Source organism: Hyperolius riggenbachi, chromosome 3, assembly GCF_040937935.1.
Source record: "Hyperolius riggenbachi isolate aHypRig1 chromosome 3, aHypRig1.pri, whole genome shotgun sequence".
Taxonomy (NCBI): domain Eukaryota; kingdom Metazoa; phylum Chordata; class Amphibia; order Anura; family Hyperoliidae; genus Hyperolius; species Hyperolius riggenbachi.
This window is the reverse complement of record NC_090648.1, coordinates 299,761,377-299,786,602: the sequence shown is the minus strand read 5'-3', so window position 1 is coordinate 299,786,602 and position 25,226 is coordinate 299,761,377. Positions and strand designations below refer to the sequence as shown.

At 42.8% G+C, this 25,226-nt stretch overlaps 1 protein-coding gene across 1 annotated transcript in view; it reads left to right on the top strand.

Annotated features, from left to right (window-relative positions):
• The window catches only part of DBX2 (developing brain homeobox 2), a 30,556-nt gene extending 20,042 nt beyond the window's left edge, over positions 1-10,514 (top strand). The window contains exons 4-5 of the mRNA XM_068273645.1: positions 2,856-3,043; positions 10,215-10,514. Coding sequence (XP_068129746.1) covers positions 2,856-3,043; positions 10,215-10,514 — 488 coding nt within the window. The remainder of the gene's footprint in view (positions 1-2,855; positions 3,044-10,214) is intronic.
• The last annotated feature ends 14,712 nt before the right edge of the window (positions 10,515-25,226 follow it).

Below are 25,226 nucleotides of genomic sequence, written 5' to 3'. Positions count from 1 at the left end.
AACGCAGAAATCTATATGCAATCTTTTATCCTGTGTCACATTCCAATGGAAGCTCTGAAGAGCATTTAAACACATGACTGCAAAATAAAGCAGTGAATGAGAATGACTTTTATAGACTCTTTTAAGCTCATCTTCCCCTATAACCTCTCCTACCTGAAAGGGAATTAGAAGCGTGAGATGAGTATATAGAGAAACTGGCTGAATACATAGGTCACATTATCAACTGCCAGGATTGTTTATTAACCCAGACTGATGCACAGTTCCCAACGTGGCCTATTACTTGTCCATTTAACAAGGAAGTATTGAGGGACAAAGGAAAAATGAAAACCATGACTAAACCTTTTCCTCACTCCTTCAAGGTGGTCCTCCACAAAGTCAAATCCGTATTGTTGTTCAGATTATGGAGGCATTCGCTGCTGGGACTGTTATGAGGGATTTGTAAATGTTAAGAACTCTAGTTTCCTAGCTATCAGTACCCGTTCTTAAAGAGACTCTGTAACATGAAAAACCTCCCCTGGGGGGTACTCACCTCGGGTGGGGGAAGCCTACGGATCCTAATGAGGCTTCCCACGCCGTCCTCTGTCCCACGGGGGTCTCGCTGCAGCCCTCCGAACAGCCGGCGACAGAGCCGACTGTAGATTCAATATTTACCTTTGCTGGCTCCAGCGGGGGCGCTGTGGCTGCTTTCGGCACGGAAATAGACGGTCTCCGTCGGGTCCGCTCTACTGCCCAGGCGCCGGAAACTTGCGCCTGCGCAGTAGAGCAGACCCGACGGCGATCGGGTATTTCCGCCTACTTCGGAGCCGACAGCCGTCAGAGCGCCTGCGCAGGAGCCGGGAAGGTAAATATTGACATCACCGCTGCACGGAGGGTTGCAGCGAGACCCCTGAGGGATGGAGGACGGCATGGGAAGCCTCATTAGGATCCGGAGGCTTCCCCCACCCGAGGTGAGCACCCCCCAGGGGACGTTTTGTCGTTACAGTTCCTCTTTAAGTGAAATTTTGCTCATAAGCCGTGATGAGATTGATTTTCAAAACTTATCATAAAAATTAGCACTCCTTGGGCTTGAATTACTAAAGCACGATAACTTCTATCACAACAGTTATCACGCAATCTTCCGTGCGCACAGTGTTACTTCGCGTGATAAGCGAAGGTTTGCGTGCAATCACGTGCAGTTTTCACAGATCACGTATTATAGCAGTTATCACGCTTTAGTGAATCAAGCCCCTTATCTGTCTTACTGTGACTCATGATTTATCTCTCCTCGCACCTGATGGGCTATGGTATAGTAAGGTTGTTGCGCACAGGCACCGCACAGCAATTTTACCATTACTAAGGAGTTGATTCCCTTGGGCGACATTGCTGAGCCGGCCTGCACACACGTGTGTCAGCTGTATAGCTAATGGCACGCTGTGTTGCTATGTGGGGGACGATGACAAAGGGATGACGAGGGACGCATGCGTGACATCATGTGGTGGGTGGGGGAGTGGTGAAAACAATGGAATCGGCAGGGGGATTGGTGTCGCTGGGGTTGGGTAGACTTGTCCAGCGTATTGCTCATGGGTTGGGTATCAGGGGTTGTCAAGTTACGTACACATGCCTGATTTTCAGCTGAGGTGGTTGTTATCGTCCGCCTCAGCCGACTTAAACCAGGCATGTCTACGAGGCTTAAAGAGGAACTCCAGTGAAAATAATGTAGTAAAAAAAGTGCTTCATTTTTACCATAATTATGTATAAATGATTTAGTCAGTGTTTGCTCATTGTAAAATCTTTCCTCTCCCCGATTTACATTCTGACATTTATTACATGGTGACATTTTTACTGTGGGCAGGTTATGTAGCTGCTCCTAGCTGTTTTGGCTGTTACAGACAGCTGTAAACAGCTATTTCCTGTCTGTGAACATTGTTACGTTGTGGCAGTTTGCCCAGAGTACCGCGGTCCCAGAGCTTCTTGTGGGAGGGGTTTCAGCACAAAATCAGTCATACAGCGCCCCCTGATGGTCTGTTTGTGAAAAGCATTATATTTCTCATGTAAAAGGGGGTATCAGCTACTGATTGGGATAAAGTTCAATTCTAGGTTGGAGTTTCTCTTTAAGGCTCGGTTCCCACTTGCACCGGATCACGTGCGGCTATCGGGAGTGCACAGTCTAGTGTACGCTTTGATGGTCCGCTGTGGTCTGGCTGGAGCCTGGGGAAGATTCGTTACCCCCATATGCTATATGGGGAAAGCATCTGCTCTTCCATTAATATCGGGGACGGCACAGAAGTGCGTTCGGCTCACTGCAACGCGTCTAATGGATTAGTTACAGATTGACAAATGTGACAGGCTCCAATATTTCAAAATAGGAGCTGTTCTCTGTCATTTTTGCAGTGAGTGGAGAATGGACAAAAAAAAATGGCCATTCTCAGTTCAAGTCGGAACAAAGCCTAACACAGGTGGTCTTACCCTACTAGATAAGGCTATGCAAAGAGCATTACTGAGGTGGAGAAAGCAGCCTAAACGACCAATTAGATTTATTTTTCATCAAATGAAGGCTGATTGCTGATGTTTGGCAAGTGCCTATTTGCAAAAAAATAAATGTGAAAATATCTTTCCTTTTTTTTGTTTCATATATTCCTGTGCAATCAATATATAGGTCAAAGAACTAGCATTTTTTTTTTCTGATTTGGTTTTGGTAACATTACAAGTTTTGTATGTTGCCTAATGACATCAGGTATTTATGCTAGGACACCTTTACTTTTGCAGCTTTTCATTGAAATCAGACTGCTGTACCTTAGTTTACAAACATCACTTAGTTTTTGAGATATTAAACACTCCATATTCTTTATTCTAAACTCAAGTTCTTTGTTTTAAAGGAAATGAAAGTGATGTTCCTGTGTTGCCAAAAGATTCAAGCACAAAGGCAAGGCGAGTCATTTTAAGACGTGCAGTTTTTTCAGAAGATCAGAGGAAAGCTCTTGAGAAAATGTTCCAGAAACAAAAGTACATCAGCAAAACAGACCGAAAGAAACTTGCTGCCAATCTTGCTTTAAAGGAGTCACAGGTAAACATTGGCAGAATCTAAGAATCTAAGTTGGTGGTTTACTAAATGCTGAAACTTTTATCTATCTTGAGAGCTTATGTTCTTGTCACTTATTTTTATGATTTCTAAGAGAGGTTTTCTGTGATGTCTGTATCAAATCGACAGTTTTGGTATTGTCTTCGTAATCTTTATTAGATAAAAGCAACTTGATACTATTTAAAGAGGAACTCCAGTGAATAATAATACAAAACAATAATGTAATTAAAAAAAGTGCTTCATTCTTACAATAATTATGTATACAGGATTTAGTCAGTGTTTGCCCATTGTAAAATCTTTTAAATCCCTAATTTACCGTACATTCTGACATTTATTACATGGTGACATTTTTACTGTTGGCAGGTGATGTAGCTGCTGCATGCTTTTTTGGCAGTTGGAAACAGCTGTAAACAGCTATTTCTCACAATGCAACAAGGTTCACAGACAGGAAACTGCCAGGAGTACCACGGTCCTCAGAGTTTCTTGTGGGAGGGGTTTCACCACAATATCAGTCATACAGTGCCCCCTGATGGTCTGTTTGTGAAAAGGAATAGATTTATCATGTAAAAGGGGGTATCAGCTACTGATTGGGATAAAGTTCCATTCTTCGTCTGAGTTTCTCTTAAACCACTTAAAGGGGTTCCTCCGCGAATGATGAAAAAAATAAAAAGTGGTTTATGCATAAACTAAAAAACATTCTTCTAAAATAGTGCAAAAAGTTTAAAAAAAAAATGAATGCTTTCCTCACTACAACATGTAATATAAACAGTGACGACTGACGGATTGGGAGGCTAATCCATTTAATAGGGGTGTTTTTTTTTTACTTGCATTTCACAAACAGAAGTCCTGCCTACGTAGTTTTCAGTTAGGGATAACGGCTGATCTATGTATATGCTTCTTGTATTCACTCACAGAGAAAGGAGCCCCCTCCTTCTCCTCCCTGCAGGAACAGCTAAGCGCAGATGCCGGTGTTCCGACGTTTTGAGTTCGTCATGTGTTTACAGTTGCCCAGCAACCAGACCCGGCCTCTGTGCAGAATAGTTTGTATCTTCTCCCAGCGAGTCAGTCCCCTTATCTTATCTCTGCCAGGAGAACTAAGAGTTCAATAAGGGGACACACTACAGCTGATAGCAGAAGACTCTCTGGGAGAAGACACAAACTATTCTGCACAGATGCCCGGTCTGGTTGCTGGGCAACTATGTAAACACATGACGAAGTCACTGAATCGTTGCCGGCATCTGCGCTTAGCCATTCCTGCAGGGAGGAGGAGGGGGGTCTTTTCTCTGTGAGTGAATACAAGAAGCATATACATAGGAGATCAGCCGTTATCCCTGTAACTGAAACTCCTAACAGCAATGGATTACACAACTGAAAACTAAGTAGGCAGGACTTCTGTTTGTGAAATGCAAGTAAAAAAAAAAACACCCCTATCAAATGGATTAGCCTCCCAATCCGTCATTTGTCACTGTTTATATTACATGTTGTATTGAGGAAAGCATTCATTTTTTTGAAAAACTTTTTGCACTATTTTAGAAGGATATTTAATAGTTTATGCATAAACCACTTTTTATTTTTTTCATCATTCGCGGAAGAACCCCTTTAAGGACTGCAGTCATAACCCCTTAAGAACCAGAGCCTTTTTTCCATTCAGACCACTGCAGCTTTAACGGTTTATTACTCGGTCATACAACCTACCATCTAAAGGAATTTTACCTCCTTTTCTTGTCACTAATACAATTTTCTTTTGATGCTATTTGATTGCTGCTGCGATTTTTACTTTATTATTTTCATCAAAAAAGACATGAATTTTGTCAAAAAAATGACTTTTTTTACTTTCTGTGCTGACATTTTTCAAATAAAGTAAAATTTCCTATACATTTGAGCGCGAAAGTTATTCTGCTACATGTCTTTGATTAAAAAAAACCATTCAGTGTATATTTATTGGTTTGGGTAAAAGTTATAGCGTTTACAAACTATGGGGCAAAAAGTGAATTTTCCCATTTTGAAGCATCTCCGACTTTTCTGACCACCTGTCATGTTTCATGAGGTGCTAAAATTCCAGGATAGTATAAATACCCCCCAAATGACCCCATTTTGGAAAGAAGACATCCCAAAGTATTCACTGAGAGGCATGGTGAGTTCATAGAAGATTTTATTTTTTGTCACAAGTTAGCGGAAAATGACACGTTGTGACAAAAAAAAGGGAAAAAAAAGTTTCCATTACTTCTAACTTGCGACAAAAAAAATGAAATCTGCCACAGACTCACTATGCTCCTCTCTGAATACCTTGAAGTGTCTACTTTCCAAAATGGGGTCATTTATGGGGTGTGTTTACTGTCCTGGCATTTTGGGGGGTGCTAAATTGTAAGCACCCCTGTAAAGCCTAAAGGTGCTCATTGGACTTAGGGCCCCTTAGCGCAGTTAGGCTGCAAAAAAGTGCCACACATGTGGTATTGCCGTATTCAGGAGAAGTAGTATAATGTGTTTTGGGGTGTATTTTTACACATACCCATGCTGGGTGGGAGAAATATCTCTGTGAATGACAATTTTTTGATTTTTTTTTACACACAATTGTCCATTTACAGAGATATTTCTCCCACTCAGCATGGGTATGTGTAAAAATACACCCCAAAACACATTATACTACTTCTCCTGAGTAGGGCGATACCACATGTGTGGCACGTTTTTGCACCTTAACTGCGCTAAGGGGCCCAAAGTTCAATGAGTACCTTTAGGATTTCACAGGTCATTTTGCGACATTTGGTTTCCAGACTACTCCTCACGGTTTAGGGCCCCTAAAATGCCAGGGCAGTATAGAAACCCCACAAATGACCCCATTTTAGAAAGAAGACACCCCAAGGTATTCCGTTAGGAGTATGGTGAGTTCATAGAAGATTTTATTTTTTGTCACAAGTAAGCGGAAATTGATTTTAATTGTTTTTTTTTCACAAAGTGTCATTTTACGCTAACTTGTGACAAAAAATAAAATCTTCTATGAACTCACCATACTCCTAATGGAATACCTTGGGGTGTCTTCTTTCTAAAATGGGGTCATTTGTGGGGTTCCTATACTGCCCTGGCATTTTAAGGGCCCTAAACCGTGAGGAGTAGTCTTGAACCCAAATGTCGCAAAATGACCTGTGAAATCCTAAAGGTACTCATTGGACTTAGGGCCCCTTAGCGCAGTTAGGCTGCAAAAAAGTGCCACACATGTGGTACTGCCGTGCTCAGAAGAAGTAGTATAATGTGTTTTGTGGTGTATTTTTACATATACCCATGCTGGGTGGGAGAAATATCTCTGTAAATGACATATATTAGATTTTTTTTTACACACAATTGTCCATTTACAGAGAGATTTCTCCCACCCAGCATAGGTATGTGTAAAAATACACCCCAAAACACATTATACTACTTCTCCTGAGTACAGCGATACAACATGTGTGACACTTTTTTGCAGCCTAGGTGCGCTAAGGGGCCCAACGTCCTATTTACAGGTCATTTTGAGGCATTTGTTTTCTAGACTACTCCTCACGGTTTAGGGCCCCTAAAATGCCAGGGCAGTATAGGAACACCACAAGTGACCCCATTTTAGAAAGAAGACAACCCAAGGTATTCCGTTAGGTGTATGGTGAGTTCATAGAAGATCTTATTTTTTGTCACAAGTTAGTGAAAAATGAAACTTTGTGAAAAAACAATAAAAATCAATTTCCGCTAACTTTTGACAAAAAATAAAATCTTCTATGAATGCTTCATACACCTAACAGAATACCTTGGGGTGTCTTCTTTCTAAAAAGGGGTCACTTGTGGAGTTACTATACTGCCCTGGCATTTTACGGGCCCAAAACCGTGAGTAGTCTGGAAACCAAATGTCTCAAAATGACTGTTCAGGGGTATAAGCATCTGCAAATTTTGATGGCAGGTGGTCTATTAGGGGGCGAATTTTGTGGAACAGGTCATAAGCAGGGTGGCCTCTTACATGACAGGTTGTATTGGGCCTGATCTGATGGATAGGAGTGCTAGGGTGGTGACAGGAGGTGATTGATGGGTGTCTCAGGGGGTGGTTAGAGGGGAAAAAAGAAGCAATCAATGCACTGGGGAGGTGATCGGAAGGGGGTCTGAGGGGGATCTGAGGGTTTGGCCGAGTGATCAGGAGCCCACACGGGGCAAATTAGGGCCTGATTTGATGGGTAGGTGTGTTAGGGGGTGACAGGAGGTGGTGACAGGAGGTGATTGATGGGTGTCTCAAGGTGTGATTAGTGGGGGGAATAGATGCAAGCAATGCACTGGCGAGGTGATCAGGGCTGGGGTCTGAGGGCGTTCTGAGGGTGTGGGCGGGTGATTGGGTGCCCTAGGGGCAGATAGGGGTCTAATCTGATGGGTAGCAGTGACAGGTGGTGACAGGGGGTGATTGATGGGTAATTAGTGGGTGTTTAGAGGAGAGAACAGATGTAAACAGTGCACTTGGGAGGTGATCTGACGTCGGGTCTACAGGCGATCTAATGGTGTGGGTGGGTAGATCAGATTGCCTGCAAGGGGCAGGTTAGGGGCTGATTGATGGGTGGCAGTGACAGGGGGTGATTGATAGGTGATTGACAGGTGATCAGTGGGTTATTACAGGGAAGAACAGATCTAAATAATGCACTGGCGAATTGATAAGGGGGATCTGAAGGCAATTTGAGCGTGTGGGCAGGTGATTGGGTGCCCGCAAGGGGCAGATTAGGGTCTAATCTGATGGGTAACAGTGACAGGTGGCGATAGGGGGTGATTGATGGGTAATTAATGGGTGTTTAGAGGAGAGAACAGATGTAAACAGTGCACTTGGGAGGTGATCTGACGTCGGGTCTGCAGGCGATCTAATGGTGTGGGTGGGTGATCAGATTGCCCGCAAGGGGCAGGTTAGGGGCTGATTGATGGGTGGCAGTGACAGGGGGTGATTGACAGGTGTTTGACAGGTGATCAGGGGGGATAGATGCATACAGTACACAGGGGGGGGGGGGTCTGTGGAGAATCTGAGGGGTGGGGGGTGATCAGGAGTCCCCAGGGGGAAGTTTAGGGACTAAAAAAAAATAGCGTTGACAGATAGTGACAGGGAGTGATTGATGGGTGATTAGGGGGGTGATTGGGTGCAAATAGTGGTCTGGGGGGTGGGCAGAGGGGGGTCTGAGAGGTGCTGTGGGCGATCAGGGGGCAGGGGGGGCAGATCAGTGTGTTTGGGTGCAGACTAGGGTGGCTGCAGCCTGCCCTGGTGGTCCCTCGGACACTGGGACCACCAGGGCAGGAGGCAGCCTGTATAATACACTTTGTAAACATTACAAAGCGTATTATACGCTTCCTATGCGGCGATCGTCGGGCTAACAACCCGCCGGCGCTTTCGATTGGCCGGCGGGTTCACGTAGCGGGTGGGCGGAGCCTATTGCCGGTGGATGCGCTCGAATACCAGCACGCGATCCACGGCAAAACAGTGCCGCAGGACCCGACGCCATTGTTACGTGGTCCTGGCGCTGCCACTTTGCCACCGCCAATATGCAGAAGGCGGTCGGCAAGTAGTTAAAGGTGCACCACAATGACATATAGTAGAGTGTATTACACTACTTAGGATACTTTAGGCTAAGAACTCTCCCAGTGGTGTTTAGCCTAGGCTATGATGTCACACAGCCTTTGCTCCAGATCATTCTGGGAGACTAGATGTTGTTTCTGGTCACTTTGGAACACACAAACATTCTGCAGTGTTGCACCTTGCAGCAGTAAAGATACCGTAAGCTGTGACAAATTTAATTAATACGTTTTTTTTCCTCCTAGGTGATATTTTTACAGCTTATCAATAATAAAATGCCCTTTAAGCCACTAGCAAGCAAGGAAATACTCAAAATAATGTTGACAGTACTTTTTCATCTGCTTTTTGGTACTTTTTCAATTGCAGAGCACTGAAAAGTTATTTTAAACAATAGATGAAAAATTATCTCCTAGAAGAAAAAATAAGGGCCACTGTGTTCAGGCTTGGATAAAAGACAGACACATTCACCATTGGCTTTCGACATATAAAGTTAAATATCAGGTAAAGGGCAAGTGGTTGTATGGTACAACTGTAGACAATGACATTAGATGTGGTTGTACTGTACAATTATAGGCAATAGGCATTAAGGCTGGTACATACCATGCAATTATGGTACAATTGTAGACAATTATATTATATGTGGTTGTATTGTACAGTGATAGGCAATGGTCATTAAGGTTGGTACATACCATACAATTTCTACTTCAGATCCTTTTTCTGATTGAGAAAATGATTGGATCTAGGGGAAAAAAAATACAGCCTACAGATTGCCAGTGAGCGATCCTAAGCTCAAAATCCATCTGTCTCTCGATTGGAAGCAGATCTAACATGCAAAATACTGGCTATCATTCCATGTGTATGTCCTTTCAATTAATTTTCATTTGACATATAATCGGAAAAATGATCAAAAATCTGATTTAATTTTTTTTTACAAATCACTTACTTGGGTACACTGGCTTTCTTCTATATCCAAACGATGTCAGATCTGAATATTGATCTGATCACTAGCCTAAATAGGATCTGAAGTGATAATTTCATGGTGTGTACCAAGCTTTAGGCATGGTTGTATGGTACAGATTTAGGCATTGGGCACTTGATGTGGTTTTATAGCGGCTATATATACTTACAGAAGCCAACATATTAGTAGTTTCAGTTCTTAATGGAATTTCACAAGAGAATCATCTTTTTTTAAATTGTAAAAGCTCTAACAAGCGACACTCATCTAACGTAATTCAATTCAAATAATATGCATGCTTTTAGCATTTTTAACTGCTAACTTTTAAGTGTTTTAAACTACTTATGACCGGTTATACAATACTGTAACATTTAAAAACAAAAATGCGTAATATATATATATATATATATATATATATATATATATATATATATATATATATATATATATATATATTTTATTTTTATTTTGATAGCGGACTATCTGAAGTTCCTTAGTAGTGTAAGAAAATGTTTCAAGAATTAAAATAAAAAATACATAAGTATTAAAAATGAAATATGGCTGGAGTCCCAGTGTGGTTATACTAGTTCAGCTCTAACAGGCAAAAACTGTCCTGGCCTCACACATTTTACAACTTATTTTAACAGGTTAAAATCTGGTTCCAGAACAGAAGAATGAAGTGGCGAAATTCCAAAGAAAAGGAAGTGCTTTCATATCGATGCTTAAACGAAGGACATTTGGAGCAGAAAAGTCATAGCAACACTTTATGTTCAAGTAACAGTCATCATTCGCCTGGCATGCCACACACCAATAGAAGCAAAGAGAGAACATCGACTAAGGCTGTGAAATTAGTAGAGCAACACACATTTGATTTCTCAGAGCAGTCCCTTAGAGACTTAAAGTGCCATCAAGGCAAGCTGCAGTTACAAGACTGGAAAGATATTTAAGTGCCTATGTGTCAAAAACTGGGACAATATGCTTAATCCTTAAAAGCACTATGTAATTTGAATGTTGAATGCGTTAAGACTGCTGTAGGTGTTTGAAAACGTATATTTTGGGACAAGATGAAAAATAATTGAATGCCTTAACATGTAAATACAGAGACTGCCTACCAGCCCAGAGGCGTTGTACTTCATACAGATGTAGCAGTGGTACATATGGCCACACTTTTCCATTAAAGGGAAATTACAGGATGGCATTACATAAAAAAAAACTTGTTTCCCAGCTCCTTATCAATTATATATTTTCCTGACTTACACCCTAAAGAAAGTGTGTGGATAAATGTTACTGCCATTGATTACATTCATGTATTGTGGAAGCTGCCATCCTGCTCAATACTGTGATAGTATTGCAGACAAGGGTCCTTTTTCAGTTCAATTTTTCTCTTTTGTTTTCTCTTTAGTAATATTTTCACACCTTATCAATAGAATGCTTTTTTTATAAGCCACCGGCTAGCAAGAAAATACTCAGAATAATTTGACCGCACTTTTTGACCTACTTTTTGGTACTTTTTTAATTGCAGAGTGCTGAAAAATTATTTGAAACAGAACATGAAAAAGTTACCCTGGGTTAAAATTTAGGAGAAAATGTGAATTGAATAAGGACCAGGGGCTCTCCTGCATCCAGAGATAAAAAATGTATTTACAGCCAGGAGAACTCTGTGGCTCACCATACACAGCCTAGTGACTGATAAGCCCACAGGAGAATAATAGAATAGAAAATACAACTAAAACTACCCTTTCAGGCGCATTTGTGTTTGCCCTTAGAACTTAAGGTGTGTTCACATACACAATGATTGTTGCCGGAAGGGTTTAGGACTTGATTCTTTGTGTGATATTTCAAGAGGAGGTTGATGCACATACAATGCATATGCTTCTATGTAGAAAGGAAGAAGTGTGGCTAATCCATTGAAGCAAAGGAAACTGTAGTTCTGTCTAGTTCTGTCCTTTCTGGATTAAAACCAGATGGCATACAAATAACCTGAAGGGAGTACATTGAGGGAAGTAATTTTAGTACACTTAGTGATATTTTCTGGTAGCATTTACAGTTCACTGTTCAATTTCACTTTTTGATTTAACCTGTTGATTACCGTAACTGCAGTAAGAGCCAGCACTGTTGAAATAAATGTAATTAGACTAGACTGGGAGAGCACTTAAAATTCCCAGGAGCTGATTTTCCCAGAATGGTGCACAGAAAACTGGGACTAAAATGGAGCACTTGTCCAAAGCAACCAATCATGTTTCAGCTGAGGAATGAAATAACGGGGCCTATTTATAAAGCAGTGCTAGAGGGCCACTTTATACTATGTCCCACATCACACAGCTGCATGCAGCAGTTCACTAAAAGAAATAGTGATGAAAAACCACTGCTGTGATGAGCAATGATGTTCCTTCTACAGGTGCAAGCTTACCATTGACTGTTTAGAGCCACATGATGTTGGCGACATCATGGGACCTAACCAATCAATGATAAAGGGGAATATTCCACCACCTCAAGAAAATGGCCTCAATTCACTATGGGCAGTTTGGTAAAATAATTTTGGTCGGTAAAATACCACATTAAGTATTTTAAGCTTTTTTTCCAAATTTACTTAAAATTTACAGCATGAGCTACATTGACTAAGCCCTGCTCGTTAAGTGTAAGTGCAACTGTGGAGCAGATCAGTGGTGAGTCACGAATCTGTGTGTATGAATTGGGGTTTTCTGTCCAGTGCATCCCAGACATCCACTTAGATGTGCTGCAGCCACCAGGGGGTGCTCTTCTGTATAACAGCATACAGATTTTCACATCTAAAAAGATGCAGAAAAGCCTCATAAAATGTCACGATCCCCTGCTCTGCTACAGTGAAGTCCTGTCTTCCAGGGTGTAGGACCAAATCACGATGAGAAGCAGGGCTGTGTGGCTTTCCCTATTGGCTGCCTGGCTCGCCCTATTGGCTGTCTGTCAATGTTAACGCATGGAGAAAGCATGGAGAGAGTAAGTTATCAGCTGTTAAAGAGCTGGAGAAAATTACTGAACACTTTTGTTTGATTTGCTAAATGTGTAAATTTTTGTAAATTGCAATTTCCTGACATTTATTGAGGTTTTTACCACACAATTCAGTAATTTGCCGTCACTTATTCTAATCTTCTGTGTGGTGATAGGTTTAGTGAATTAGAATTTGGGAAGGTGATCGGTAAAATCTGCTGTTTTCAGCATTACCGAATGCGGTAATGCTTAGTGAACCCTATGGTCAGCCCCAGCCGATTGGTGGCTGGGGCTGACCATAGGGCAGTGTGCTGAGTAAGGTTCGGTTCACATGGTTTAGTGGCAAACGGATCTGTGAAAAAAGATCTGATCGTACTGGTCGATCAGATCCACTTTTAATCTGTTTGCCTTCCGCTGCTTCCGTTTTGTTATCCAATATGTCCCCAGACCCCCACCCTTAAACTGACTTTTGCTTCATAGAATGGTTGGTTTCTTCACTAGTGTGAAGAAACTTTCCATTTTCACATTGCCCCCAATGCAGTGCTTTTATGTATGTTTCCGTTCCGCTGGGCTAGCAAAAATTGGTGGAGCAGCAAACTTGCGATCGTTCAGCATTCATTTGAATAGACAGATGTGGATGGATCCATAGGTTAACACTGAATCCATTTGCATCCATTCCGATTCATTCCCTTCTGATCCGGGAACAGACTGTTTTTAGCACTAATGTGAACCGGGCCTAAGGGGTGTCTTGTGTTTACTGAGGATTGCAATTTGCGGCCTCATAGAAAGAACATCGCTCACTTCCTAAATAGTGGTTAACATATTCTTGCAAGACAATTTGATGTGAATGTAGCAATGTGCTGCATTGTTAGTGATGAACGTGCAGACTTGCAGTACACATTTTTAAAGCTCCTTTATAAATAGCCCCCAGTTTTTCTCATTTTCTTCCACCTGTCTTGATAATTCCATCTGCAGAGTCTTCTTTATACTGTATATTGACATATTTGTTAAGAATTAAAACAAAAGCAAAATACAATACACTGTTTAATATTTGTAGTGTGTGTGTGTATGACAGCTAATACAACTGCTATGACAACAAATATCTAATAGTCAGATATCAGACTAACTCCCATGGCAAAATGTGTGTTCTATCTATGATTTCAGATATCAGGCTAACTTCCATAGCAAAGTGTTTTTCAAATGTTTTATACTTACCAATCTTTAGATTTAAAGTACTATAAAAAAAAAGTTTGAAGAAATTGAATATTCAATGTATTGCATTTGATTATCATGGCTAGAAACTGTATAGTCACAGAAGATATGTAACAGGGCAGCACAGTGGCATAGGCCTCAATTCACGGAGCATTATCAAACGTTTATCAAACACTTTATCAAACGTTTGATAATTTACCTCATGGGTAAAATCTCACTAAGGTGTTATATATTTGTTGAACGTTTTATCGGTAAAACATTCAATAAATTTATAACACCTTAGTGAATTTAAAATAAGATTTTACCCATGAGGTAAATTATCAAACGTTTGATAAAGTGTTTGATAAATGTTTGACAATGCTCCGTGAATTGAGGCCATAGTGGTTAGCGCTCTCTCCTTGCAGCACTGGGTCCCCGGTTCGAATACCAGCTAGGTCAACATCTGCAAGGAGTTTGTATGTTCTCCCCGTGTCTGTGTGGGATTCCTCTGGTTTCCTCGAACATCCCAAAAACATTCAGATAAGTTAATTAGCTTCCCTCTAAATTGTCCCAATATATGATATATGAACTACACAATACATACATAGACATATGACTATGATAGGGACTAGACTGTGAGCCCCTCTGAGGGACAGTTAGTAACAAGATAATATACTCTGTACAGTGCTGCGTAATATGTCGGCGCTATTTAAATACGTGAATAAATAAAGCAGGGACATTTTTAGGCATAGGCAAACCAGACAGAAGCCTAAGATGGTAACTGCAGAAGAAGGTGCCACAGGGATATTCTTAGAATTCTGTGCTATGAACAGCATTTAAAGTATACCAGAGGCAAAAAATATAGGAGAAATGGGGGAAGCTGGCATGTATGGTGAGCCGTCCTGAGGCCCCCCGTTCTCCTTTCTGCCGTTCTCCTCTTCCTGCCTGGGTTGGGCATGGCCTGGTTGGTTGCACACATTCCACAGCGCATGAAGGCGAACTTTCCCTGAAGTTTGATTCACCCCATAATGCTCTATGAGGGTCAACTTTGACCCTCTACATCACAGTCAGCAGGCACATTGTAGCCAATCAGGCTACACTCAGCCCTGGAGCCACTCCCCCCTTATATAAGGCAGGCTCCGCCGGCCATTACACTCACTCGTGTGGCTGCAATAGTCAGAGTAGGGTGAGCTGCTGCAGATTGTTTCTCCTAGGGAAAGATTAGTTAGGCTCTTGGCTTGTTAGCTTGCTTCTGCCTGAATCTTGTTGCTGTAATGGCACCCCACAACAGCTCTTTTCAGAGCTAATCCTGTTCTTGTGATCTATTTTTTTTTCTTCTGTGCGTCCCACTGACACTTGTGTTGCATACACAGCCTTGATAATTCATACTGTGTGTGTGCCATTGCCCGGCCCACCACATTCAGTGACTACCTGTGTGACAGGTGCACATTGTAATACCCAGTACTGCATATACCTACCTACCTGTTGTGTTTAATTAACCCACCTCATCACTGCATATACCTACCTTTGTGTTCAGTGAACCCACCTCACTGCATCTAACTACCTTTTGTGTTCAGTGAACCCACCTCACTGCATATACCTAGCTGTTGTGTTGAGTGAACCTACCTCACTGCATCTACCTACCTTTTGTGTTCAGTGAACCCACCTCACTGCATCTAACTACCTTTTGTGTTCAGTGAACCCACCTCACTGCATATAACTACCTTTTGTGTTCAGTGAACCCACCTCTCTGCATATAACTACCTTTTGTGTTGAGTGAACCCACCTCACTGCATATAACTACCTTTTGTGTTTGTGGCGTGTTACACAGTGAGTTTGGTGTGTCAGTGTGAAGCAGTACTCTAATTACACTCCCTGATTGATGTATACACATGCAAGATGTTTGAAAGTACTTTAGGCCTGCAACTTAGCATTCAATGTGATTTCTGCCCTTAAAACGCTGCTTTGTGTCAAATCCAGATTTTTCCCCGGGACTTTTGGCATGTATGCCAAACCGCCATGCCCCCCTCCAGGTGTTAGACCCCTTGAAACCTCTTTTCCATCACTTTTCTGGCCAGCATGAGTGTTTCCAGTTTTCAAAGTTCGCCTCCCCATTGAAGTCTATTGCTGTTTGCGGAAGTTCGCGCAAACCAAACCATCAGCGAAAGTTCGTGAACCGAAAATCGGAGGTTCGCGACATCTCTATACACCACTAGTGCTGCTCGGATACCCCCCAATCATGGATTCGACTATTCAGCCGTGATTGAAAAGAAATACGGAAATCCCGTGATTAATTTCCGGATTTGAAACAGACTTACGAATTTGACTCAGATTTTTTCCGTGAATGAGGCAATCACGGAAATTCACGGAATTAGTTTAACCACTTAAGCTCTCAGTCGTTTTCAGTTTATGCATCCGAGCAATGTTCACCTGACCTCCCATTCATTAGCCTATAACTTTATCACTACTTATCACAATGGACTGATCTATATCTTGTTTTTTCCACCACCAATTAGGCTTTATTTGGGGGGTACATTTTGCTAAGAGCTACCTTACTGTAAATGCATTTTAACAGTAAGAATAAGAAAAAAAAATTCATTATTTGTCAGTTTTCGGCCATTATAATTTTAAAATAATACATGCCTACATAATTAAAACCCATGTATTGTATTTGCCCATTTGTCACGGTTATTTCACCGTTTCAATTATGTCCCTATCACAATGTATCGCGACAATATTTTATTTGGAAATAAAAGAGCATTTTTTTTCCGTTTTGTATCCATCACTATTTACAAGCTTATAAAAAAAATACAGAGAAATATTTCATCTTTACATAGATATTTAAAAAGTTTAGACCCTTAGGTAAATATTTATGTGTTTTTTTTTATAGTAATGTTTTTTGTTTTTTTTATTAAACATTTTATGTGGGCATTTTTGGGAGGGTGGGATATAAATAGTGTTTTATTTGGGGAAATATTTGTGTATTGTAATGTTTTTTTACTTTTACTTGTAGTTTTACTTTTTGGCCACAAGATGGCAATCTTGATTTTGTTTACATGACGTCACTCTAAGCGTACAATGTACGCTTAGAGGGACATAGCTTCAGAAAAAGCGTAGCTTCCGAGAGAAGCTGCCGCTTTTTCAGCGGGGGAGAGGAATCAGTGATCGGGCACCATAGCCCGATACATTGATTCCTGGGCTACCAAATCCGCGGCCGGGAGTGCGCGTGCAAGAGCGCGATCGGCAGCGGGAGTGTGCGGGAGCGCGCCTGTCCTCCTTGACGTTTTTATACGTCAAGGAGGACAAAGTGGTTAAGCTATCATTAAAGCCCCCATACATGCTACAATCCCCCAAATTGCATGGATTATAAAGGTGATAAGGGGCTACAACTTAACAAAATTCCAAAAAGAACTTTTAGTTTTTGAGAAAATGGACTTTAAAGTTAAATCAACACTTTAAATGTGGCTAGTAATTGGTAATAAGTGGTTTTAAACAGGGAAATACACTTTAAGCAATCACAGAGGTGAAGATGAGTCCCAATGGCACCTGGCAGGTGGATGTCCGTGGGTGGATGTCACTATAGATGGTCCGAACGGTTCGCCGGAGAACTTGTTCACGTGAACTTAGCTGGTTCGAGTTTGCGGTGAACCGCGAACACTTAGCGAGTTCAACCCGCCCCCTATACTACATCATTGGGCTAAACTTTGACCCTCTACATCACAGTCAGAAGACACATGGTAGCCAATCAGGCTGCACTCCCTCCTGGAGCCCCCTCCCCCTTATAAAAGGCAGCAGCGTCTGCAATGTTCTCACTCTGTGTGCTGCTGAATTAGTGAGAAAAGGGAGAGACATTGGAGAGATAGGGAAAGCGATAGTTAGGAGGTCTCTTAGCTTGCTCCTTGCTGATATTTGTTAAAGAAAAGCATCCCAAAACTGCTCTTTTGAGAGCTAATGTTCTTCTGATGTGTTTTTTGTGTGTGTGCCACTGACACTGCATATACAGCCCTGTCTGTCGCAGCTGGCCCTTGCTAATTGCTGTACTGTGCCAGGCCCAGCCCATTCAGTGCATACCTTTCACTGCCTCTGTGTGACTGCACTTTGTATTATACCACCAGCAGTCAGGTCAAAAAAGTGTTCAGTACCTCACCTTTATCAAAATGAATGAGGCATGGATCCCAGAGGGCTACTGCCTGCCTGAAGACTAAGTCAGTCCCCACACACAGCATCTCTGCCTGCATGCCGTGTGACTGCCTGTCCCAAGACTAAGTCAGTCCCCACACAGCATCTCTGCCTGCCGGCCGCTGCTTCCTGCCCCAAGACTAAGTCAGTCCCCACACAGCATTTCTGCCTGCAGGCCACTTGACTGCCTTCTGCGCCACCACCAACAGGGTTCAGGACTCTAGGTGGATTCCTGAATTTTTATGGCCGCTGCTGCTAGCAGCGGCTGCTACCACACATAATAATATTTTTTCGGGTGCGTGTACATGCCTAATTTTTCTGGCTGCACTGCAGCTGCAACAAAAAAACAAAAGGCATGTACATGTGTCAATTCCCCTTCGTGATCGTTACCTTGCCGCGGTGAAGGGGTTTGCATACCACAATGAAGCAATGACCGGCTATATGAGTGTGTTGGGGGGCACACCTGACCCAAGATAATAAGGTCATTGCTTCATTGTGGATAGTTGTTCTGTCATTGAGCTACCTCAGCCCGACCATATGGGCTTGAAAACCGCTATCGCCTGCACTCTCGCCATGGTGCGCACCAGTCCAGCATGGCCATCACTACACAAACAGCTGTTTTTCGGTGCGTTACACAGTGAGTTTGGTCTGTCAGTGTGAAGCAGTACACTACTTACACTAACTGCTGATCCATGTATACACACGCAAGATATTTTCAAGCACTTTAGACTTCCAATTTAACAATGCAATGTGATTTCTGCCTTTTAAGGATTATAACCCTGCTGTGCGTCAAATCCGTAATTTTCTCCGGGACTTTTGGCATGTATCCCACTCCGCCATGCCCCCCTCCAGATGTTATGGTGGCCACTAATGATCCAATCTTTTTCATCCAATCTTACCAAATCTATGTAGTATAAGGGTAAATTGAGTGAATATACTGAATGGATACTTCAGGCAGTTACCTTATATTACATAGAAGTGGTAAGATTGGATGAAAAAGATTGAATCATTAGTGGCCACAATTAGACCCCATGAAACATCTTTTCGATCACTTTTGTGGCCAGAAACAGTGTTTGTAGTTTTCCAAGTTCGCCTGCCTATTTAAGTCTATCGCGGTTGGAAAAGTTTGCAGGTTCGCGAACTTTTTCGGAAGTTCGAGTTCGAGGTTCGCAAATCAAAAATCAGAGGTTCCAGCCATCACTAAGTAATCATTCACTGGCTAGCTAGCTGAATACAAGTATCAGATACAGTATAAGGGCAATGTTAGACTGAAAACACTCTTGCTGATGTACAATATGACCTGGAGATGATCCTCTCATTGCCACAGAGTCTAGCAAAGACGGAGCTCTGGAAATGGCCCCCCTTATATACAGGAGGGGAGGGGAGGGCAGAGCTTCCCCCCTCCTATGATTGGTTGCTAGGGCCTGGCTGGGGGCCTCTGATTGGCCCAGGGATGTCAATTCTGCCCATTTCCGCCAATCACAACCTAATCTCAGATTTCTACCGCGATCACAGCCGTAACCAAATTTCGAATACTTGCAATCACGGAATTTCCGTGGCCAGTTTCCGTGATCCAGAATCGATCACAAATTCAGATTCGGCAATCGAATAGTGGAAAAATGCTAGTGAATCACAGCTATTATCTGAGCACCATTGTACACCACTCATAACAGTTATAAGAAGGGTTTCTTATCTGTGTTTCATGAGTCTGAGCAAATATAATCTGTGTATACCTTAATATACTTGTATTGAGAAATAACATAATATCTGTATACAACTTATTAGTTACCGTTTGTTGTTAGTGTCAGCTAGTTACTGTACTACAGACTACAATCTTTCTATTTACTATATTGGGGGTTGGGGTGACTAGTGCACTCCTCAGGTAATTACAAACAGACTCTATGCCTGGCGCGCTCTAATCAACAGGGGTGTATGCCCTTACACAGAGTTCTTAATATTGTAATGACAATAGCGCTCAACAGGTTCTGCCTCAATATCACTAATATGGATCACTCAACATCCACTTCACTCTCAGCGATAAAAATGACTAAAAGGACCTAGATCACGGGCCCTAAACCATCCAACAGTTACTAATTAAAAGTTGACATACTAAAAAACATATATATGATATAATGCATAGGATCGTATTAGTCTGACAGGCTGGGCCACACGCGCTGATTGCCAACTGTTGTGATTGGCATCCCAATCTGGTGAGCATAATTGCTGTCTCTGTGAGGATAATACATGCTGGTGCAATTTTTTCCAATATTAGGAATATTTGTAGTTGGGACCTGATAACTAGGACTTTTGCATCTATTCAGTAAACGTGGTGTTCTGAGTGGAGAGGAACATTCCTGAACATTCAAATTCAGGAAGAGGTCTCCACAAAAGATTGAACTATTATTCTTTACCCCTGTGCGGAGTCTGGGACTTGAACACTAAGACTTTTGATCATTCTCTATGCATTATATCATATATATGTTTTTTAGTATGTCAACTTTTAATTAGTAACTGTTGGATGGTTTAGGGCCCGTGATCTAGGTCCTTTTAGACATTTTTATCGCTGAGAGGGAAGTGGATGTTGAGTGTTCCATATTAGTGATATTGAGGCAGAACCTGTTGAGCGCTATTGTCATTACAATATTAAGATTTCTATTCACTATACTTGTGGAGACAAAAGAGGCCTTGCCTGCAGCACCAAAATTGCCAGAAACGGCCCTGGATACACAAATAAACTTACAAAACAAATACATAGAATAAATACATAAAAAAGTCTTGGTTATCTTCTCTATGTGCTCACTCACTTTGCTGCAGGATAGCTAGCAGTGGTAGAGACAGCATCTCAACATAAGTACACAAATAGGTTGATTCATTACCACCAACGCAGGGAAAACAGCTCAAGTAAACCCCTGTTACTCACTCTAATAAATCAGTGCAAATTTCTGATATCTCCTTTAATTAACGTAGTAGCGGCTGTGCTAGTGAAGCATCGTGGTAGCGATACGTCACTACTGCATGGCAAGATAAAGCATCAGTCGTTGCTAAGTAACACGCTACACTGTCACCAGCGTGTGTAGCGTGTACGAAGATATCAGTAAGTTGCGCTGATTTATTAGCGCGAGTAACAGGAGTTTACTTGCGCTGTTTCCCTAGGTTAGCGGTAATGAATCAACTCAAAGAGACAAAGGGCCTGATTTAGGACCTGAATACACTGCACTTTCTTCAGCAACGCAGGTGCTGTTGAAAGGGGCACTGTTCAAAATGCATGCAGCAGTGCATTGTGAAAATGCACTGCTGTGCAGAGCATCATTGTGTCCATCAGTCAGCGTTATCTACAGTGGAGGAAATAATTATTTGACCCCTCACTGATTTTGTAAGTTTGTCCAATGACAAAGAAATGAAAAGTCTCAGAACAGTATCATTTCAATGGTAGGTTTATTTTAACAGTGGCAGATAGCACATCAAAAGGAAAATCGAAAAAATAACCTTAAATAAAAGATAGCAACTGATTTGCATTTCATTGAGTGAAATAAGTTTTTGAACCCCTACCAACCATTAACCTCCTTGCCGGTCTAAAAAATCCGGCAAGGAGGCAGCGCCGCACATTTTTTTAATTTTTTTTTTTTAAATCATGTAGCGAGCCAAGGGCTCGCTACATGATAGCCGCTAAGCGGCGGCATCCCCCCACCCACTCCGATCGCCTTCGGCGATCAGAGTATGCAGGGAATCCCGTTGAGAACGGGATTTCCTGCAGGGCTTCCCCGGTCGCCATGGCGACGGGGCGGGATGACGTCACCGACGTCATGGACGTCGGGACGTCATAGGGAATCCCGATCCGCCCCTCAACGCTGCCTGGCACTGATTGGCCAGGCAGCGCAGGGCTCTGGGGCGGGGGGGAGCGACTCGGCGCGGCGGATTGCGGCGGATCGGCGGCGAGCGGCGGCGATCGAAAGTTACAAGCAGCTAGCAAAGTGCTAGCTGCTTGTAACAAAAAAAAAATTATGCAAATCGGCCCAGCGGGGCCTGAGATATCCTCCTGCGCAGGTTACCCCGAGCTGAGCTCGGGATAACCGGCAAGGAGGTTAAGAGTTCTGGCTCCCACAGAGTGGTTAGACACTTCTACTCAATTAGTCACCCTCATTAAGGACACCTGTCTTAACTAGTCACCTGTATAAAAGACACCTGTCCACAGAATCAATCAATCAATCAGACTCCAAACTCTCCAACATGGGAAAGACCAAAGAGCTGTCCAAGGATGTCAGAGACAAAATTGTAGACCTGCACAAGGTTGGAATGGGCTACAAAACCATTAGCAAGAAGCTGGGAGAGAAGGTGACAACTGCGATTGTTCGAAAATGGAAGGAGCACAAAATGACCATCAATCGACCTCACTCTGGGGCTCCACGCAAGATCTCACCTCGTGGGGTGTCAATGGTTCTGAGAAAGGTGAAAAAGCATCCTAGAACTACACGGGAGGAGTTAGTGAATGACCTCAAATTAGCAGGGACCACAGTCACCAAGAAAACCATTGGAAACACATTACACCGCAATGGATTAAAATCCTGCAGGGCTGGCAAGGTCCCCCTGCTCAAGAAGGCACATGTGCAGGCCCGTCTGAAGTTTGCCAATGAACACCTGAATGATTCTGTGAGTGACTGGGAGAAGGTGCTGTGGTCTGATGAGACCAAATAGAGCTCTTTGGCATTAACTCAACTCGCTGTGTTTGAAGGAAGAAAAATGCTGCCTATGACCCCCAAAACACCGTCCCCACCGTCAAGCATGGGGGTGGAAACATTTTGCTTTGGTGGTGTTTTTCTGCTAAGGGCACAGAACAACTTAATCGCATTAACGGGAAAATGGACGGAGCCATGTATCGTGAAATCCTGAACGACAACCTCCTTCCCTCTGCCAGGAAACTGAAAATGGGTCGTGGATGGGTGTTCCAGCACGACAATGACCCAAAACATACAGCAAAGGCAACAAAGGAGTGCCTCAAGAAGAAGCACATTAAGGTCATGGAGTGGCCTAGTCAGTCTCCGGACCTTAATCCAATAGAAAACCTATGGAGGGAGCTCAAGCTCAGAGTTGCACAGAGACAGCCTCGAAACCTTAGGGATTTAGAGATGATCTGCAAAGAGGAGTGGACCAACATTCCTCCTAAAATGTGTGCAAACTTGGTCATCAATTACAAGAAACGTTTGACCTCTGTGCTTGCAAATAAGGGTTTTTCCACTAAGTATTAAGTCTTTTAAGGTAGCCATACACTGGTCGATTTGCCATCAGATTCGACCAACAGACAGATCCCTATCTGATCGAATCTGATCAGAGAGGGATCGTATGGCTACCTTTACTGCAAACAGATTGTGAACCGATTTCAACCTGAAACCGTTCACAATCTGTTGTGGTGGTGGTGGTGCTGCCGCCGCTCCCCCCGCCCGCATACACGCATACATTACCTGCTCCGCCGCCGCGACTCCCGGGTCTCCGCTCTTCTTCTCCACTCTGGTCTGGTCTGGTCTCCGGCATGCTTCCCTTCTTCCTGTCTGGGGGAAGTTTAAACAGTAGAGAGCCCTCTACTGTTTAAACTTCCTGCCGGGACAGGAAGAAGGGAAGCATGCCGGAGACCAGACCAGACCAGAGCGGAGAAAAAGAGCGGAGACCCGGGAGTCGCGCCAGTGGAGCGGGTAATGTATTGCGGCTCTATTGCGTCGGTCGTCGGCACTCGAACGCCGCTAGCGATGCGCTCTTTACCCGCGGGCGATCGACGGTTATTTTCTGCACGGCGCGATCGACGGGATCGGACGGAATGGATCGAAATTCGGCGTGTAGCGCAAACGATTGGCAGCAGATTCGATCCCAGTGATTGAATCTGCTGTCGAAACTGCGGCAAATCGGGCCAGTGTATGGCCAGCTTTATTGTTAGAGGGTTCAAAAACTTATTTCACTCAATGAAATGCAAATCAGTTGCTATCTTTTATTTAAGGTTATTTTTTCGATTTTCCTTTTGATGTGCTATCTGCCACTGTTAAAATAAACCTACCATTGAAATGATACTGTTCTGAGACTTTTCATTTCTTTGTCATTGGACAAACTTACAAAATCAGTGAGGGGTCAAATAATTATTTCCTCCACTGTATATATTTTCTGACGTACTTGTGTATCACACATTGAGCCCCATTGCTGAAATTCAATCAGCAACGCAGCCGTTTGCTCAGGACCTAATCCAATCCATTCTATAAGTTATCCAGCAAACTTGGAGAAGATATATTAAAAATTGTGTGCTATGATGTGCTGGTTAGGGAGGAGTGCATGGATTCAGTGGAATTCCAATTGTTGAGTATCGGTTTGGAATTCAGCATTTTTGAGTTCATATATGAGTCAGAAATTAATTATTTCAGATTTTTCGCTAGTTTCGAGTTTATGCATTGAAGTCTATGGTGATGACTTTCTGACTTAACTATGAAGCACCATACCAAACACCATCAACACCAAATTTGCTATATTTGTCTGGGTCATTAGTGGGGACAGGTACATTTTTGTAAGGTCTTGTAGTTGATGAGAGAATTGAGTTTAAAGTTTTGGCAGGGAAACAAGTCCTTAAACCTCTGAATTGTTGGATTCTGGCAAATTTGCTTCTTCTTGGTGTCTGTTTACTTTAATAATTGAAGATTAGACAGCCTAGTGAAGCGGGTAACATCAGCGCATGTCACTCAGCAATTCTTTGCTATGATGCGCATCCCGCACAAGAGTAAATTGTGGATCCAGAAATCGCCAGATCCTGAATTACAACTCCCACCTAGTTGGGATGACTTGGAGGGGGAATAGTATTTAATGCCACCGGTAAGTTTAGCGGCAGCAGGGTGAGCAGTAATTCGGCTCGCCCTGCGCCCAACTCACCGGCGGCCGTACTATATGTACGGCACCCTGGGGTTACCCCCTCCCAGGCACTGCTACCATCTTGTCCCTCATGCAGGCTGGTATAGTCAGAATGGCTAAGCCAGACTGCATGGGGCTCTGTACCCTAAGCCATGCCAGCCAGCATGGTCCATGACATGGGGGCCTCCCCGAGGTTCAGCCCCAATTTCCAGGTAAGGGGACCCCCTTCCTATTGAGAAGAAATAGTTAAAGTCACAAACTTTACTAAATGATCTTCAGTGTGTTGTGGATGTAAGGGATAGCCAACACCATGGCCCATTTGCTTAACTTTTTCTCCTTGGTTTTCTCCAAAGTGATATTTTCAAACTTGTTAATAAAATGCCTTAATTGCATATGTGACGTATACGTAGACATTCCTCTTGCAAATTTGAAGGAGGACAGACCCG